Source organism: Mastigoproctus giganteus, chromosome 10, assembly GCF_048544385.1.
Source record: "Mastigoproctus giganteus isolate SK-2022 chromosome 10, ASM4854438v1, whole genome shotgun sequence".
NCBI lineage: Eukaryota > Metazoa > Arthropoda > Arachnida > Uropygi > Thelyphonidae > Mastigoproctus > Mastigoproctus giganteus.
In genome coordinates this window covers 123,116,199-123,136,651 of record NC_143584.1, presented here as the reverse complement: position 1 = coordinate 123,136,651, position 20,453 = coordinate 123,116,199, and the positions used below count along the sequence as shown (strand labels likewise).

The window sequence follows — 20,453 nt, the reverse complement described above, 5'->3', positions numbered from 1 at the left end:
TGTTTGAAGTGACCTCCAAAACATAGATCTACAGGGAGTGGAAAAATAATGGAAACACCTGATATGAACATAGTAGTTTTTGTAATGGCTTTATGACATATTTATGAACATGCAATGATTTTTTTTTTTGTTTCTTGCAGGTAGTACTATGAAGGAAAGAAGGAAGGAAAGATGTTATAAGCTTATTTATTTAGATGTGATATAAAAAGGTACATGAAGGAAATGACCAACTTGTCTGAATTCCAAAGAGGCCAAATTGTTGATGCACATTTAGCAGAAGCATCGGTGACCAAAACTGCTGATTTGTTTAATCTATTCAGAGCTGCTGTATCAAAAGCGATGTCTGCATTCACCAATTATGTAAAAACAAAATCTGATAGAATGAATCGAAGCCAACTGAAAGAGGCCACCAGACAGTGAAAAGGATTGTAGCCCTAAAACATAAAACTGCTGCCTCAGAAATAACTGCAGAATTTAATGCAAGTCTGATGGTAATGCTAGAAAGAGGATTCAGTAGTGTAAGTAGCACAAAAACTGGTCACTTGATGATTGGAAACATGCTATATTTGTAGATGAATCAAGTTCATTTTTTCAAACATCAGGGAGAGTTTATGTTTGGCAAATGCCAAAGAAAGCACATAATCCTGACTGTCTTCTGCTGACTGTCAAACACTGCAGAGGATCAACTTTGGTCTGGGCAACAGTCTATTGGTATTCTTTAGGCCCTATAGTCACACCAAATAGACAAATTATTGCCACTGATTTCCTTAGTATTCTGAGTGACCAGGTCCATCCCATGGTGCAAACATTGTTTCCCACAAATGATGCCATGTTTCAAGATAATGATTCTTCAATACATAGCCAGATGTATACAATCTTGGTTTGAGGAGCATGAAACTAAGGCTAAACATCTCCCATAGCCTGCACAATTACTAGATTAAACATTATTAAGCTACTGTGAGCATATTTGGAGAGGAGAGAGTGAGAAGCAGATTTCCTCCACCTTCATCACCCAAGGAGCTTGAAATGTTCCTCCATGAAGAATGGTCCAATTTTCCTCTTAAGAGAGTTCAAGATTTATTTAAATATATTCCACATTGAATAGAAACTGTTTTAAAAGCAGGGGGGTACATTATTTTGTACACCCCCATATGTATGGGGATTTACAAAATAATGTACTGCTGAAAGGGTTAATCAATAGTTTCTATAAAAGTTTCAACAGAATTTCTGTTATTTGGTAAAAAGACGTTTGTTGAGTATATACTTAGAAAGTCAATGAGTATTGTTTTGTTTATGTACGTTTACTTGCATGTTTTTATATATATAAAATTATGTGAATGTTTAGAAATCTTTATTTGATGTTTATTTTATTTTTGTTTCTAAAGTGAGTCTTCAACAATGTGTGTGTGTGTGTGTGTGTGTGTGTGTGTGTGTGTGTGTGTGTGTGTGTGTGTGTGTGTGCGTGTGTGTGTGTGTGTGTGTGTGTGTGTGTGTGTGTGTGTGTGTGTGTGTGTGTGTGCGTGCGCGCGTGCGTGTGTGCGTGCAAAATCCCATTAATCCAAAATTAAATAAAGAGATAAAAATTAATCAAAAAATATATATATTAAAAATAAGAAAAAATTTATTAAAATAAATAAGAAAAAATTTATTAAAGTAAATAAGAAAAAATAGTAGAAAAGCTAACATCAGAGGCAGCAGAAAAGCACAATCCGCTACATGTTGCTTATAATAAGCTAAAATAGGATATTTTCCAGCAGCATGGCAAACCAGTAGAGTGAAAAAGAACTCAACCAAATAAAATAACAAAAATAACAATAACAGAAAAATATATAGTGGGTGGGATAATGAAGAGGGTAGTGTTGAAGCAACGTTCCTAAGATAATTTAGAAAATTAAGCCAATTAAAAGAAATTTAGCGGCTCCCCCTTGATGGCACCCGTTTCCGAATTATGTGAAATCTCACTAAGGTGAAAATGTAGACTAGCAACATTACATGTCCAAATAAATTGAAAATAATAATTAATAAAATGAAATGAAATAAAATAGACTGACCATTATGCCCGATCTCGACAGAGGACCATGAGGCCAATAATAGTCAGGGAATCACTGTATTTCAAACGCTAAACAAATCCATGCAACGATGGAATAATACTAAGATCAGACCACCGATGCAATAGATTTCCATAGTGGTAGTCCTTATGCAGCAAAAAATAATAAAACAGAAAGCCTAGTGCTCGCATGGCCAAACCACACCACTGACAAAACAATAGTTGAACTGAAAATATATAGAAGCAAATTAGGCTATAGATGGTGGTACGAACGCAGCGTTAGCACATCGTCACCTACCCCCATGGAAATATGATCCAATTAATCCAAAATTAAATAAAGAGATAAAAATTAATCAAAATATATATTAAAAATAAGAAAAAATATATTAAAATAAATAAGAAAAAATATATTAAAATAAATAAGAAAAAATATATTAAAATAAATAAGAAAAAATAGTAGAAAAGCTAACATCAGTGGTACCAGAAAAGCACAATCCACTACATGTTGCTTATAATAAGCTAAAATAGGGTGTTTTTCAGTAACATGGCAAACCAGTAGAGTGAAAAAGAACTCAACCAAATAAAATAACAATAATAGAAAAATATATAGGGGGGGGATAAAAAGAGGGTAGTGTTGAAGCAACATTCCTAAGATAATTTAGAAAATTAAGCCAACTAACTTATCTGTTAGCTGGTCTTACAAAATTTGTGGTTCAATAAATTTGTGGATTTTAGAAGTTGATAATATTGAATCAGGTGATGTATAAATAGATACAGAGAATATATTATTGCATAAAAAAAGTAACAGTGCACTTTTTTATTTTTCACGATTTTTTTTTATGATTTTTGTCACAGTTTTATTTTTAACTTTGATTTAATTTTTGACAGTATTTAACTATGTGGGACAGTCAAGTCAAAATAAGAACATAATGCTTTTAAATTAATATTTAAAAGCATTCGGTACATGATTTTCATTTTTACAAAACTTCAAAATTCTACGAAGAAATTCTCTCCACAGAGCCCACGTGCATTTAAAAACTTGCTGCCGAGGAACTCATGTACAAAATAATTAACAAATCAGTCAAAACATTTTTGCATAAAAATTATTGTTTATATTTGGGAGTATGCTAATGCTCACCTTACCCATATATTTCTAAAGTGAAGAAAAGCAGAGATTGGACAACTGTATTTAAATAGACTTATGTCTAGTTGGATTGAGTTAGGAATTTGGGCATGTCAGTTCAGAAATTGTTCTGGTTGTGGTATGTACAAATGCAAGTTATGTAGTTGAATCAGGTTTGACGTTTGCACTCTGGATAATGAACAACTGTTCCAGTGAGTTCATTGGTCCTTGATGTCGTCACAGACATTCTCTCAGATATATCCAGACAAGCTGTACTTGCTACCTGGGAGTCTAAGACGCTGATGCGACTGATATTCGGGTGGCATTTGAGTCAAGTGGACCCAATTTCGGTGAGGTCCGGATGGTCTGTGCCAGCCAAATCCTCTGCTTGCACCTTCACGAAGGTGGGACTGTTAGTAATACTGGGTATAACCTCCATGCACAAGCACATTGTGGGTGACCACCCAGGTGTGAACCAAGGTAAACAGGGGTCGAGGTGTGGCACCCACACCACATGGAGGAAGATGAGAATCTTGTAATAACTGAGAGTAAAGTGGAGGAGAAATTGTTGAAGATAAACACAAGAAAGGCGCCCGGGGTGGATGGGATCTATCCAGTTATATTAAAGGAGGCAGCAAAGGAAGTAAGCAAACCCTTAGCCATAATTATGAGAGCTTCCTTGGACTCAGGGAGGTACCCATAGACTGGAGATGTGCAAATGTGACCCCAATTCACAAAGGAGGATCAAAGGCTGACACAAGTAATGATAGACCTGTGAGTTTAACTTCTGTTCCAGGAAAATTAAAGAAGGCACCGGTTAAAGAAGCACTGCAGGATCATCTAGACAAGACTTCAGTTATAGCTGGGACACAGCATGGTTTTGTTAAGGGCAAGCCTTGCCTGACCAATTTGATTGGATACTATGATGCAGTCACAAAGGAACTGGATGCAGGGAATAACTTTGATATTATATATTTGGATCTTAGAAAGGCTTTTGATACTGTTGCACATGGAAGACTGCTGCACAAATTGGAGCAGTGTGGCATTGGAGGCAAATTGCTGCTGTGGATAAAGGGGTGGCTGAGGGGGAGAAGACAGAGAGTGGTAATCAATGGACACTGCTCGTCGTGGACTAACGTTATTAGTTTTTTTTTTTTTTTTTTTTTTTTTGATTTGGTAGTTGTTGGCGCATCGGCTTCTATGGCCATATTGCACCTCCCAAGGTTTTTGCAGTACTTTGATCCAAGCCCGAGGCGGGAATCGAACCCGCGACCTTGGGTTGCCGGGCAGGTACTTTACCCACTCGGCTAGCCCGGTCGGCCCAACGTTATTAGTGGAGTCCCTCAGGGCTCAGTGTTGGGTCCATTATTGTTTTCTGTATTCATAAATGATATTGATGAGGGTATATCAAGCTTAATGTCGAAGTTTGCAGATGATACAAAGGTAGGCAGGGTTGTCAAGGACACTACTGACACTATGCTGTTGCAACAGGATCTGGAAAGGTTGAGCAGATGGGCTGAGAGGTGGCAAATGAAGTTTAACATTGACAAATGTAAAGTACTACACATGGGAAACAGCAACCCCAGAGCAACGTATAAAATCTGTGGTACTACACTGACAGTGGTAGAGAATGAAAGGGACCTGGTGGTGGTTGTGCAGGCAGATATGAAGTTCTCTGAGAGTGCAGGCGGGCTGCAAGAGTAGCTCATGGTCTAGCAGGGATAAGGAGGTGATTATTCCCTTGTATAAGGCAATGATCAGGCCACACCTAGAGTACTGTATACAGGTCTGGAGGCCTCATTTCAAGAAGGATGTAGAGCTGCTGGAACGAGTACAGAGAAGGGCAACAAGATTAGTGAATGGAACAAAGGGGTGCTCTTACGAAGAAAGGCTTAAGTTTTGCAAATTACAGTGTCTGGAGACTAGGCACCAGCGAGGTGATCTGATAGAGGTGTATAAGGCCTTGAATGGTTTGAGCATGCTCAATGCTGATGGGATTCTTCCTCTCGCTCAGAATAATCACCTGAGAGGGTATAAATTCAAATTGAGGAAAGACAGATGTAGGATAGACGTGCGGAAATTTGCCTTTAGCCAGCGGGTGGTTGGTTGGTGGAACAGACTTCCATCCCTTGTCGTGGAAGTTGATAGCCTAAATAAGTTTAAGGCTCAGCTGGACAGGTATTTTGAACGAACAGAGGGATGAAGTGGAAGTGGTTTTTTTTTTTTTTTTTCTCTGATGCTGCATAAGCTTGCTTTCTTGCATCAAATGCCTCTACTAATGCTAATGCTAATGACTCTCATCAACTGGTGAAATCCCACCACTTTGCTTATTGGATGCTTGAAGTGGTGGAACCTATGTTTAGTCTCCAGGGCTATTCCGGTTAAATCTTCCCCACTTCTTCCATCATGCAGTATGACTGACTATTTTTGAGGTTATGATGAACATCATGGCGAGATCCAATCTTCCTTACATTTCGAGGGTACAGCTCTAAAATGGTGTTCGCAGGCCAGCCGCTAGTTAGTATACTGGACTGAACCTATTGGTAACTCTTTAGGAGGCTTCCAGATCAGCTAGTGTATAATCTTGCTACCTCCACTCTGCCAGATAGTGACTGGAGTGAGTCCAAATAATGTGTATGCGGGGGCATTTTCGAGAACACGTTATGTCAAGGATCTGGGTAGAACCCCAGGGGCTCACATCTGGTGAGTATGGGCTTGGCAAACCCAGGGTCCTAAGCTGGATATCATCATTCTTCTCTTTCTTGGTAATTCCTTTCTACTTCTGACTGTCTCTCTAACTCCCTCTAACTCGGGAAATTCTTTTTTTTTTTTTTTTTTTTGGCTGTTGCAGCGTAAGCGCCAGGCTTCCTTGCACCACATGTCTAATAATAATAAATAATAATATTCTTACCATGTGTACGCCATATCCAAAAATTTCGTTACTTCATACAGCATGCCCCCCCCCACTTTTTCTTACTATTGAATACACGATGAATTGTCAAACTAATAGAGTAAGCTTATCTGCGAAAAGATCTAAACCTCCCAAACACTTCCTAGTTCATTTCACAAATATACGTGGTCTCAATTCTAATTTTAATGATGTCCATTTCCACTTGCAGTCTGCCAAACCCAATGTACTTTTTCTGACAGAATCTCAGTTATTGGTTGATTCAACTACTGCTCATCTCAGTTGTCCAAATTATTTACTGTATGATTCCTTTTGCCTTAAAGGTGGTACTTGTGCGTATGTCTATTCCAATATTCCCTGTCAGAGACATGGTAATTTGGAATCTCCTCCTTTCGATCTTCTCTGACTTAAAATCTCTCTACCTCATTCTGTCATATTCATCTGTTGTCTCTACCATTCTCCCAACTCCACTAATCACTTGGAGCTCTTTGACTTCCTCTCTTTGCAACTTGACTTTCTACAGTCCAACTTTCCTAAGAGTGAGGTAATTTTCCTTGGTTATTTTAATGTTCACAACTCCAGCTGGCTTCCGTTTTCTAGTCACACTGACCCAGCTGTACGAGATGCTGAGGCTTTTGCAATTACTAATGACCTTGCACAGATTGTTCATTTATCTACAAGGATACCGGACAATCCTAACCATACAGCCAACACGCTTGATCTTTTTCTCACAAACAACCCTTGTAAGTACACGGTCAAAGTGAGTGGTCCTTTAGGCACCTCAGATCACAACATGGTGATTGTCTCTTCTCCAATGGAGTCTTTATCTCATGGCTATTCCCAACCTCGTATTGCTTGGCATTACAAGAATGCAAAATGGGATGACCTGCGAAATTTCTTTTCTTCTTTTCCTTGGTCAGATTACTGTTTCAAAACTTCTGATGTCAACGTTTGCTCAGATCGTGTCAGTGAAATTATTCTTGTAGGAATGGAATCCTTTATTCCACACTCCACTTTAAAATCTTGTCCTTTATCTAAACCTTAGTTTTCCAATAAATATGCTAAGGCTGTTCAAGAGAAGAACGTTGCATATCGTAATTGGCTTGTTTCCAGTTGTTTACTTTCATTTGTTGCCTACACCAAAACCCGCAACAATTGTAAAGCAGTTATTAATCAGTCCAAACTAGATTTTGAACAGGATAAGAATAGAAAACTTGCATCTTGTCCTAATGGTAGCCAAGCATTCTGGTCTCTTGCCAAAGCTATTGGCTGCAACTTTTGCCCATCTCTGCTCCCAACTTTGTCAAAACCAAATGGTTCTGTTGTCCCTTCAGCCAAGGGTAAAGCTGATCTGCTAGCATCCCATTTTCCTTCTAACTCGTATTAATGATCTTGGTAAAACACATCTCCCCCGTTCCCAACGTGCTCCATTCAATGCCTTCTGTGATCTTCCGTCAAAAGGATGTCAGAAGGATTTTGATGAATCTTGATGCAAAGAAAGCTCCAGGTTCTGATGATATTTCTCCACTTGTACTCAAAACTTGTGCTCCTGAACTTACTCCTGTTCTTTGCCATCTTTTCTGTAAACAAGGGTGACAGGAGGCTCCTCATGCTGAGGCCTTGAGTTAGAGGATGATGTCCTTAGAACTGGAAGTAGGTCATGAGATCTACAAAGCCTTGGTTGTTTTCTTTTGAGGGTGGTGTCGAGGTGGGAGCTAAGGCATCATTGAGGAGAATGTTGTGACCATAAGTCACAAACATTTCCCTCAAACATAAGCCGTAAACTCTGCTTGTGTGCTCACCAAATGCCGTCCATCTGTAAAAGTGTATGTGTCATAGCCCATTTGGTGTTCTTAAGCAGAGGTGTGGGGAGGGGGAAATATGGCTCCAGATAATGAGATGTACTTTATGGGAAGGTTTTAAAGTTGGGATTATCTGGCTGTTACACAAGGGAGCTCCTTCATCCTCTTCTCCCTTCACCCTTGATCCTCTTCTCTAGAGATTTAATGTGATCTCACTTAATTTTCTTTTATGTGCTGGAGTCTTATAGGAGATTGGAAATCATCTATGTCAAGAATGACAACCCTCTACCTTTGTTAGCCTTACTAATGTGGTTGGAGTTGGCCTTCCATACTGACTATAGGGCTTTGGATTATCTGGCAGTGAGATTCAGGTTGTTCTTGTCCCTAGGCTGGCAGAGGAGAACTGGGTGATGGCCTGAAGATTGTTAATGGCGATGATATTTTCCTTGAGTTTGCTGGTGGATGTGCATGCCCAAATGTACTAGCATCTTGAGTGCATGTTCCTTCTCGGGAACTGGGACAAAATGGAGGCCTCTGCAGAGGACCTGTTCTTCGGTGTCAGAAAGAGAGAGAGAGAGAGAGCTGTTACTAAAATTGAAGGTTCTCTTTGTGGAGAGAAGCATTGCCTAGGAGTGATGTGTCTCCTGATAAAGATGCTCAACAGAGAAAGAGATGATTCAGTCAAGTAATGGAACATGCTAAGGCAGTGGATCAGCACCCAGTGAATGGGCAACCTGGAACTCCAGCTGGTAGGAGGCCATCAGTAGGTCCCCAAGGAAGAAGACACTGAAGTATCAGTGTCTTCCTTGTATAAGGTACTATTGGTCATCCTCTTAGTAATGAGTGTTTCCAGAACCTGGCTGGGGAATCCTCTATTGGTCTTCTGGCTATAGCGCATGATGGTCTTTAGAAGCCCTATGTCTGGATGGGGTGTCACTAAATTAGCTACCATTGATGTTTAGAGGAAGTAGCAGTTAAGTCTCTCAGCTTGCAAATGGCACAAGATTGATATTTCTTTCTGATATTTACACCTCATTTTAATGGGTGCGATTAGTATCGCCGTGGTAGCTGTATTAATTGTTCCCCCCACATGGACTAAGTTTAGTGTTGTGCTGGTTTTCAGCTGTCCTTTCCTTGTAAAAAAATTTCAGGAGAAACACCCACCATGCATTAAATTTAGTTTATACATCACACAGAGTAGTGTTTATTATCTTTCAAACTATTGTTTTTTTGTTTTCTGTGTGTGTAAGGAATGCCCTTTGATTCCTGCATTATACTTCAAGAAATTGTAATAGCTGTGTGGCTTTGTTGATATTGGTAAAAAGTATTTGGCTTCCTTCTTCAATGTTTACTGGACTGCAGAGTTTAAACTGTATAGAAAAATGTATTTTTACATACAATTCAAAAGATATAACAGTTCCATGACCAGATATTTTGAAAATTCCTTTGCATATTAAAACTTGATTTTTTTTCAGTGTTAATTTTAATGAATTCTTTAAATTATAATATATATATATTTTTAATTTTATAGAAAATTCATTATCAGTAGATCAACTTGAGAGGTCACTAAAAAAACAAAAACATATTAACCGCAGATCATCAACTTCTGATTGGAGCAGTCAGCTTATTAGATTAGAAAGTGAAGTAGAGCAGGTAGGCAAGATTTGAACTTTCCTCTCAAGATAAAAATACTTTTTGGAACACAAATACTTCCACTTCTGAAATGTTTTGATAGAGCATAATGTTAAACCAGCAATGGCAAACCAATGGCAAGTATGCTATGAGTGGCATACATAGGGATGCTATTCATGAGTGGCATGCAGCCACTCACAAATAATTAATACTATAAAAATATTTTTTATTTGAAAAAATTTTGTTAGTACCTGTCAGCCAAATCTAACAGCGAAAAATATGTGTAATTGCACACAGAATTATGCAGCAACAAGTTGTCATTAGAAACTTTAAGGTATTTTTTACCTTTTTTACAATATCAATAGAGATTATTTACTAATTTTAGTTTCCCCCCATTGCACATGAAAATTGTTATTTTTGTTCAAATAATTTTTGGTACACAGTCTGGAAAAGGTTTACCATCACTGGCAAACCATTTCCAAATTGTTTTCTAAAAGCATTATGAAAATAGGCAGCCACTCTCATTGGTTGTCTACTTTCAGCAGTTTCCCTATTATTGTTTCCCATTCACCTGCCAGTTTTCTCGAGTCTTTTTATATATGATTTACAGCCCTATTTTTAGGGTTTGTTATTAATTTGCTGTCTAAGTATTTGTTTTGTAGAAAATTTAATTTACCATCAAGTTATTCAATATTTGCTATGGTAAGTTATTTTTTTTTGCTAGTTAACTTAATTGTTCAATCGTAAATCTAAAGAAGAATGGACTTGGACTGCTATCAAAACAGTTACGTACTATGAATTTTGTCATAAAACTTGACTACACTACTTGTCATAAAACTTGACTAAGTTTTTATTTTATATTTCATATAACCCATAATGTGTACCCTGAGTGATCACTGAATTATGACCACGTACCTAATACTTCGTAGGGCCTCCTTTTACCCTCAGTACAGCAGCTATCCAATGTGGCATTGATTCAACAAGATGTCCGATGCATCGGGAGGTATGGCCATTTAAGCTGTGTGTAATGCGGTCAGAATTGCAGGTATAGAGGTGATTGGTTTATCCAGACACCTGATATGCCTTTCCATGGTGTCCCAAAAGTGCTCTATGGGACTGCTTTTGTTGAGTTCGGAGGCCAATTGATATGCTGGAAGTCGGAACTGTGTTCCTCAAACCATTCCTGCACAACAAGTGCCGACCGGGCTAGCCGAGTGGGTAAAGTACCTGCCCGGCAACCCAAAGGTCGCAAGTTCGATTCCCACCTCGGGCTTGGATCAAAGTACTGCAAAAACCTTGGGAGGTGCAATATGGCCACAGAAGCCGATGCGCCAACAACTACCAAATCAAAAATCAAAAAAAGCACAACAAGTGCCCGCTGGCTCGGCGCATTGTCATCTTGGAAGACACCATCGCCATTCAGGAAAAAGTGTAACATAGCGGGGTGTACACAGCTAGCAAGCAGTTTACGATAGAGGAGACCAGTGATACACCTTGAATGGGTTGAGCACACTGAAGTCTGATGGGATCCTTCCTCTTGTTGTTTGTTATTTGGTTTTTTGGAGCATTAGCAACTAAGGCCATATTGCTCCGTGAATATGTGGTGGTCATTCCTGACCTTTCTGCATCCTCCATATTTGGTGGTGACGGGCTCAAACCCGCCTTCCACTTGTTCAGATTACGAAGGGGGCATAAATTCAAATTAAGAAAGGACAGATGTAGAATAGATGTGCGGAAATTTACCTTTAGCCAGCGAGTGGTTAATTGCTGGAACAAACTTCCATCTGTCGTTGTGGAAGTTGATAGGTTGAATAAATATAAGGAGGAACTGGACAGGCATTTGAAGGGAATGGTGTGATTTTTTTTTTTTGGCTGATGCTGCATAAGCTCATACACTTGCTTTCTTTCTTCACATGCCACTACTACATTGTTCCACATGCACCAGGGGTCCAAGTTCCTGCCAGTGAAACATGCCCCACACTATACAACTGCCTCCACTGGCCTGCACTTTTGATACCATGCATGATAGATCAAGAGCCTCATGTTGTTGACGCCAAATCCATACACAACCATTCACAGTGTGGAATAAATAACGTGACTCATCCGACCAGCACACCTTCTTCCGGTCTTCTAACATCCAACTTGCATGCTCTTTGCACCGGGCTAGTCTTTTATGCCAGTGAACCTTGGTTAGGAGAGGATGCCGTAGGGGTCGTCTGCTGGTAAAGCCCATACGTGTGAGTGTGCGACGCATGGTCATGCCAGATATTGTTCCAGGTTGGCTCATGTTGTATTGGTTTGTCAACTCTTGAACAGTGCTGTGCCTGTTCGCCTGTACGAGTCATCAGACCCAGCGCTCACCTCTAACATCAACCTTTCACTGACCTTTGCAGTTTTGCATCGGGTCGTTGTTTGACCATTTTGATGCCAGTCCTGGTACACTTTAACTACAGTGGCTCTCGAACACCCCACCAGTTCAGCCATTTGGGAAATCAAGGCACTAGCTCGTCCTTTATCAAACTCCTTCCTTTTACTCATCACGCTCAGAATTTTACTATGTACTGAACCACTGACACCTTATCTATGCTACGTAGGTCGACTAACTGCACACTCTCGTACCTCACATGGTCAACAGGTTGCATTCAATTTTCATAGGGGTAGTCATAATTCAGTGATCACTCAGTGTATATGTTGTGTTGTTTGTAAAAGCATTAAACCCATATGTCTGTTAAGCATGGCCAAAGAAGCAACAATAAATATGACTTGTTATGCTTGCTCTTGCAACATGTTTGTTTCATGAATGAAAATGGAAAATCTGCATTTATAATTAAATTTGTAGATTCCATAAGCAGTTAATAAAATTATAATTTAATGCTGAAACAATTTTGATGCCTTCGCATGTAGAACATATGGTATCTGGTGAAATTTGTATATGTGGAGCATAAGCTTATTTATTAAAGGCTAAATAAAACAAGGTTAATACACCACTCCTGTACCATTAATAATTTCTCATACTGTTAAGCTGTATGAGCAACTAGTAATGGTAATAATTTAGTAATAATTTGTAGTAACAAATTAATAATTTGAAGCATAACCAGAAACTTAAAACTGCAAGCTTTGACATGGAATTAATACTTTTTTTTTTTTAAATGAAGTGTTAATGAAAAACAAACTAGCTATTAAAATGGTAAAGAAAGTTAATATTTATATTTACCTAATGGAGAGAGGGTTTCACATTTGGATTACTTGTTTGCTATGTAGATCAAGGAAAGATGTACTTACCTATGCAGAGGAAAATGTCTTGTCTTTTTCAGTGATCTTAAATCTAAAATATAGGACTTCCTTCTTATTGTTTGTTATTTATCCTTCATTACAGAATTTACACTTATTTGGTTGTGATAAAAGATTAAAAGACAGCAGTTTAACTTGTCTTAAAGGGTGAATATGAGCCTTAAGTTGTTTTTATGGTTGTAATTTTGTTAAATGTTTACTCTTTAGATCTAACAGTCAGTTAGCTAAGTGATGGCCCACAATTATCTAAGGCTCCTCCATAGCGAGGTGGGAAGGAGCAGCAGTGCATTGCACACGCTCCTTGATTAGACCGGGGTTCGAGCCCATCACCACCAAATACAGAGGATGCGGAAAGGTCAGAGAATGACCACCGCATATCCCGGAGCAATATGGCCTTAATTGCTAATGCTCCTAAAAACCAAAACAACAAACAACAATTATATACTTGGTTAGCAGTTTAATGTTGTCCATTACAGAAAAAAAGCCCATAATTTGGCTTTCTGTTTGTGAGAATGAAATGGTTGCTATTGTAATAAAATATGCCATGAAGTTTGAAATAATGTAGTCTTAACTTTCTTGGTGGCTGTAACGTTTCTCCAAATCAAGTAAATGTCTTTGCACTATTAGGTTGCAATAGTGTTTTGAGAGTTTAATAAATTTAAAATGAAAGCTAACATTTTCATTTTTGAGTTCCTTAAGGAAAGCTGGTGTATTGACTTTGCTAGTGTAGTAACATTCTTTAAAGTGGCTACCAGTGTTCAAAGACTCATAAAATATATTTTGAGTCCTTGAACTCATAAATGAAATACAGTAGACTCTCGATTTTCTGGGATAGATGGTAAAAAAAAAAAAAATTCCAGATAATCGATTTCCTGGTTAATCCAAAAATACACTAAGTCCCTGACATACGTAAGAGATATGTTCCAGGACTTCTTACGTAAGTCAAGTTTTACATAACTTGGGAATGACTAATAAAATATTGCTACTATATCCCTGATATGGCAAAATTACAAAAACCACATAATATCCTCAGAAGAATGAAAAAAAATAGTTATATATTTTTAATTAGTTCAATTAAAAACTTTATCTGGGGATGGCAGTGAAGTAGCCAGAATGGCACATAAGAAAAGGAAACAAAAATGCATGTTATTGTACTGTAAAAATTGATTTGCATTTCATAGCCTTGGTTATATAGTTGACCTCATTGTTGCCGATCGCTTCATCGCTTCTTGTTCGTCGTTGCCACTGACAAATCTGAATTCCCCGCGATACTTGTTGATGTTTGGCCATTTTCATACATCCTTATTATTTTAATTTTCTGATCCAACTCGATCACTTTCCTTTTCTTCATAGATTTACTAGTACTGCTGTTGCTTATTCTTAGTCAGCACCATGATAACAGTCAAAATTAAATTTTCTGAAAAGAACTTCACAGGGGTAAGGTGAAAACTCACTATTATCACCCCACGTGAGTTCACATTTTACTAAAGCACATTTCTGGAGGTCACTGCTATAAAAAAATAAAAACAATTTGTACTTTCTGGTTCATTGGGCTTTTCTGTTAGTGCATCTAATTATAAACGAGTATTAAACTCGATCTTATTGCATTTGTGATAATACCGATAGCTGGAATTCTGTGGGTTTTTACGTTATTATGGTGAAATGTGTTTCCCCTTCACTGCAATCTTCAGTCATATAAGGCGCCTCCATAGCCAGGTGGGCAAGAGCTGAAGTGCATAGCTCACACTTCTTGATTAGACTGGGGTTCAAGCCCGTGACCACCAAATATGGAGGATGCGGAAAGGTCAGGGAATGACCACCGCATATCCCGGAGCAGTATGGTCTTAATTGCTAATGCTCCTAAAAACCAAATAACAAACAATCAGTCATACAAAAAATATATAAATAACGTAACATAAGTCCGAAGCTATGTAAGTCGGGGACTTACTGTATCGAAAAATTTCAGCAACCTACGTAAAATTTATGGTGATAGATAAAAAACGAAAAAACTTACCACTCACTACTTGCATGTCCAATACACGACTACTGCTATTGGACATGCATTTATTTTTATGATAGCGATTTTAAATCTAATAGCTTCCCTTTATTTTTTACAATGTTGCGTATGGTTTGGTCGCCAACATTATAATGGTTCTTTAGACATTTAATTAACGGATGCACTGTTTTCAAACTTATGAATAATTTGAAGTTTTTGTTTTTTTTTTAAAAATTGAAAGCACATCTCTTGCATTTGCCCACTATTTTCACGATTTCTAAACAAAAAAAAAAAAAAAAAAAAAAATAGTTACTATAAAAAAAAATTCCGACATTCCTGACATAAATAACGAAACAAAATTTGTCCTTTTGTGGTGCGACAGAACACAACAATCGACGTAACGCACTAAAATAAACTAAATATTTGGTTTGCGGGTGTGAAAACAGTGGGGGTTGCAAGATAATAGGTACACTAATCTCCCAATGATGACTTATAATGCCGCTTCTGTCACTTATTTACGACTTGCAAAACATCTGTTTATAACTATTCTAGTTATTACCTGAATTTTATGATTTCTGGTTGTTTTTTTTTTTTTTTTTTAATTTGGAGTCTTGAAGTGTCCTGGTTAATCTGATCCCGGTAAATCAAGAGTCTGCTGTAATTGAAATAATTAAAAAACTAATATTTGATTAATTGAAAAACTAATAGTATATTGCCAATAATTAGGCAGAGATTTCCCAGCAAAAATTAAGCAATGCATGTTTTACAAAAGTGCATTGTGTGTTTTGCTGATTCTTCTGTGTTAATATTTGTAGAATATGAAGCTATACCCTACTTGTGTAGTGATGTTTGATGACTCTCATAACATGAATCCTTTGCTCTAAATTTACTTGAGTAATGTTTATGTTAAACCATTAGTGTTCAACATATGCATATTTGTGGCATTATTTCTGTATGTAGTCTAAGGTAGACAAAGGTTGCCATCAGTATTGAACTTACTCAATCCATTAAAGGCCTTAAACACCTCAGTCAGATCTTCTTGCAGGTGCCTAGTCTCCAGATGCTTCAATTTGCTGAACTAAAGTCTTTCCTGGTAAGAGCACCCTTTTGTTCCAATCACTAATATCAATGCTTGCTTTTCTTGGCAGCTCCTGTTCTAATAGAACCACAGCCTTCCTAAAATGAGGCTTCCAGACCTGTATGCAGTACTCAAGGTGTGGCCTGACCATTGCCTTATACAAGGGGATAATCACCTCCTTATCCCTGCTAGAAAAATTCCTGTATATCATTGACAAGACACCATGAGGTACCCTTGCAGACCGTCTGCTCAGAAAACTTCATATCTGCCTGAACAATTACCCCCAGGTCCTTTTCGTTCTCTACCACTGTCAGTGTAGTACCACAGAGTTGATACGTTACTCTGGGATTACTGCTTCCCATATGTAGTACTTTACATTTGTCAATGTTAAACTTCATTTGCACCTCTCAGCCCATCTGCTCAACCTTCTTATCATCTGAAAACTTGGACATTAATCTTAATATACCATCATCAATATCATTTATAAATACAGAAAACAACAATGGACCCAACACTGAACCCTGAGGGACTCCACTAATAACATTAGTTCAAGATGAGCAGTGTCCATTGATTACCACTCTCTGTCTTCTCCCACTCAACCATCCCTTTATCCATAGCAGCAATTTGCCTCCAGTGCCACACTGCTCCAATTTGTTCAGCAGCCTTCCATGTGTAACAGTATCAAAAGCCTTTCTAAGATCCAAATATATGATAACAAAGTTATTCCCTGCATACAGTTCCTTTGTGAACTGTATGCAGGGAATAACCACAGCGCCTCCGTAGCCAGGTGGGCAGGAGCAGCAGTGCATAGCACGCGCTTCTTGATTAGACCGGGGTTCAAGCCTGTGACCACCAAATACGGAGGATGCGGAAAGATCAGGGAATGACCACCGCATATCCCCGGAGCAATATGGCCTTAGTTGCTAATGCTCCTAAAAAAACCAAAATAACCAAATAACCTTTGTGTGAGGATGCGGAAAGATCAGGGAATGACCACCGCATATCCCCGGAGCAATATGGCCTTAGTTGCTAATGCTCCTAAAAAAACCAAAATAACGTTTGTGACCACATCATAGTATCCAATCAAATTTTTAGAACTTAAGCCTCTCTTGGTAAGAGGATCCCTTCATTCCCCTCACCAATCTTGTTGCCCTTCTCTGTACATGCTTTAGTGTGTACAGAGTTAAATTCATGATTTGCTCGTAACCTTCTAAGCAGGGTATCTAACTTGTTTTTTAGGATTTGTACTGATGTAATTGTTGTCAATTTTATAGGTTTGGAAGTCAGAAAGAATTTGTTTTATTTTATTTACATAGTCCTGTTTATCTAGAATAACAATGTTGTCGCCTTTGTTGGCTTTTTGTATAATAATATTGGGATTATTTTTTAACATATGTGTATTAATTTGTTGCTGTTTAGTTATATTAGACTGGGATGTGAGACAAGTGTTTATGACAGCATTATTTTCATGGAAAATGCGGTTTTTATCTGGGTGGTTCCTGAGTTTAGTTTGTAGTTCTGTAATGCAATTTTCTTTAGGGTAGTGTCTACTTTTAACTACAAAATTGAAACCATACTCAAGGCTGGAGAGTTCAGAGGGAGAGAACTCTTGGGATGAAACATTAACAACAGAAGGTGTGTAAGGTTTGTGGTATACTTGAGTAAGCCTGTTCCATTTTTTGGAATGCTTTTGGCTGACTTGATAGGTTGCCCCGGAAAGATTTTCTTGTATTTTATTTATGTAGTAAATAAAATACATAAATTTTATTTATTTACTACATAAATAAAATACAACAAATTCTTTCCGTCTCCCAAACCTATAAAATTGACAATAATTACACCAGTTCAAAGCTAAAAAGCAAGTTAGATACTCTGCTTAGAAGGCTACGAGAAAATCATGAAATTAACTTACACACTTTACAACAAATAGGTATCCATAACAATTCTTACCCTATATGTTTGGCATTATTAAGCTTCATAAACCTGACAACCCTTTATGTCCAATTGTTTTCTATAGTAAATCTACCATTGCAAATTTATCTTCCTTTCTGGTTAAGGTCATTTCTCCCCTTATGAAATTTTCTAAATTCCAAATCTATAACACATGTCAAACCTTTGAACAGATAAGCCCTATCGTGTTATCCAGAAATGATTTATTAGCTTCCTTTGATGTAGTGTCCCTATATACTAATGTAGACCTAGATTACACTTTACGAGCCCTACATGACCTCTTAACCTTAGACAATACCTTAGCCAGCCAGACTTCACTTAACATTGGCAGTATTTTGGAACTTGTTACCGTGCTAATCAAAGCTAGACACTTCTATTTTCAAGACCAAGTGTACAAACAGATTTTCAGACTCCCTATGGGTCTAGGAATTTCAGCTCCTTTATCTGAAATTACCTTGCCACAGTCGAACATCAAACTCTTCAACCATTTCCAGCAAATATTAAACTTTACATCCATTATGCAGATGATGTTCTAATAATCGGAGACCAAAACACCATCAATAATAGGCGCCTCCATAGCCAGGTGGGAAGGAGCAGCAGTGCGTAGCACACGCTTCTTGATTAGACCGGGGTTCGAGCCCGTCACCACCAAATACGGAGGATGCGGAAAGGTCAGGGAATGACCACCGCATATCCCTGGAGCATATGGCCTTAGTTGCTAATGCTACTACAAATAACATAACATAACATAACCATCAATAATCTTTTTACCAGATTTAATTCAGTACACCCCAGATTAAAATACACCTTAGAACTAGAAACTAATAATGCAATTAATTTTCTTAACTTAACCATATTTAAACAAAATAACAAGCTAAAGATGAAAATCTATAGGAAAAAAACAAATACAGGCCAATATCTACATTTTCTTTCACATCATCCCCTTGGAGTAAAAAAATCGGTTCTCTACAACCAAGTTTTTAATGCTTTTAAATACTGCCAATCATAGGATGATTTAGCATTAGCATTAGCATTAGCAGAGGCATATGATGCAAGAAAGCAAGCTTATTCAGCATCAGCCAAAAAAAAAAAAAAAAAAAAAAAAAAACACCCACTCCCATTTCACCCCTCCGTTCGTTCGAAATACCTGTTTAGTTGAGCTTTAAATTTGTTTAGGCTATCAACTTCAACAACAAGTGATGGAAGTCGGTTCCACCAACCAACCACCCGCTGGCCAAAGGCAAATTTCCGCACATCTATCCGACATCCGTCCTTCCTCAATTTGAATTTATGCCCTCTGAGGTGATTATTCTGAGAAAGATGAAGAATCCCATTGGCATTGAGCATGCTCAAACCATTCAAAGCCTTATACACCTCTATCAGATCACCTCGCCGGTGCCTAGTCTCCAGACTCTGTAATTTGCAAAACTTAAGCCTTTCTTCGTAAGAGCAACCCTTTGTTCCATTTACTAATCTTGTTGCCCTTCTCTGTACCCGTTCCAGCAGCTCTACATCCTTCTTGAAATGAGGCCTCCAGACCTGTATACAGTACTCAAGATGTGGCCTTACCATTGCCTTATACAAGGGAATAATCACCTCCTTATCCCTGCTAGAAAAATTCCTGTATATCATTGACAAGACACCATGCGCTACTCTTGCAGCTCGTCTGCACTGCTCAGAGAACTTCATATCTGCCTGCACAATTACCCCCAGGTCCTTTTCATTCTCCACCACTGTCAGTGTAGTACCGCAGAGTTGATACGTTGCTCTGGGGTTACTGTTTCCCATATGCAGCACTTTACATTTGTCGATGTTAAACCTCATTTGCCACCTCTCAGCCCATCTGTTCAACCTTTCCAGATCCTGTTGCAGCAGCATAGCGTCAGTATTGTCCTTAACGACCCTGCCAACCTTTGTATCATCTGCAAACTTGGACATTAAACTTGATATCCCATCATCAATATCATTCATAAACACCGAAAACAACAACGGACCCAACACTGAACCTTGAGGAACTCCACTAATAACATTAGTCCACGTTGAGCAGTGTCCATTGATTACCACTCTCTGTCTTCTGCCACTCAACCATCCCCTTATCCATAGCAGCAATTTGCCTCCAATGCCACACTGCTCCAATTTGTGCAGCAGTCTTCCATGTGCAACAGTATCAAAAGCCTTTCTAAGATCCAAATATATAATATCAAAGTTATTCCCTGCATCCAGTTCTTTTGTGACTACATCATAGTATCCAATCAAATTGGTCAGGCAAGATCTGCCCTTAACAAAACCATGCTGCGTCTGAGCTATAACTGAATTCTTGTCTAGATGATCCTGCAGTGCTTCTTTAACCAGTGCCTCCATTAATTTACCTGGAACAGAAGTTAAACTAACAGGTCTATAATTACTTGTGTCAGCCTTTGATCCTCCTTTGTGAATTGGGGTTACATTTGCACATCTCCAGTCTATGGGCACCTCCCCTGAGTCCAAAGAAGCTCTCATAATTATGGCTAGGGGTTTGCATACTTCCTTTGCTGCCTCCTTTAATATAACTGGATAGATCCCATCCACCCCAGGTGCCTTTTTTATGTTTATCCTCAACAATCTCTCCTCCACTTTCCTCTCAGTT

The 20,453-nt window shown here is 38.3% G+C and overlaps 1 protein-coding gene across 1 annotated transcript in view; it reads left to right on the top strand.

Moving 5' to 3' along the window:
• Positions 1-20,453, top strand: part of LOC150079264 (ATP-dependent translocase ABCB1-like) — a 350,147-nt gene that overhangs the window by 190,277 nt on the left and 139,417 nt on the right. Inside the window, exon 13 of the mRNA XM_090383010.1 lies at positions 9,412-9,533. Within this exon, the coding sequence (XP_090239136.1) occupies positions 9,412-9,533 (122 nt within the window). The remainder of the gene's footprint in view (positions 1-9,411; positions 9,534-20,453) is intronic.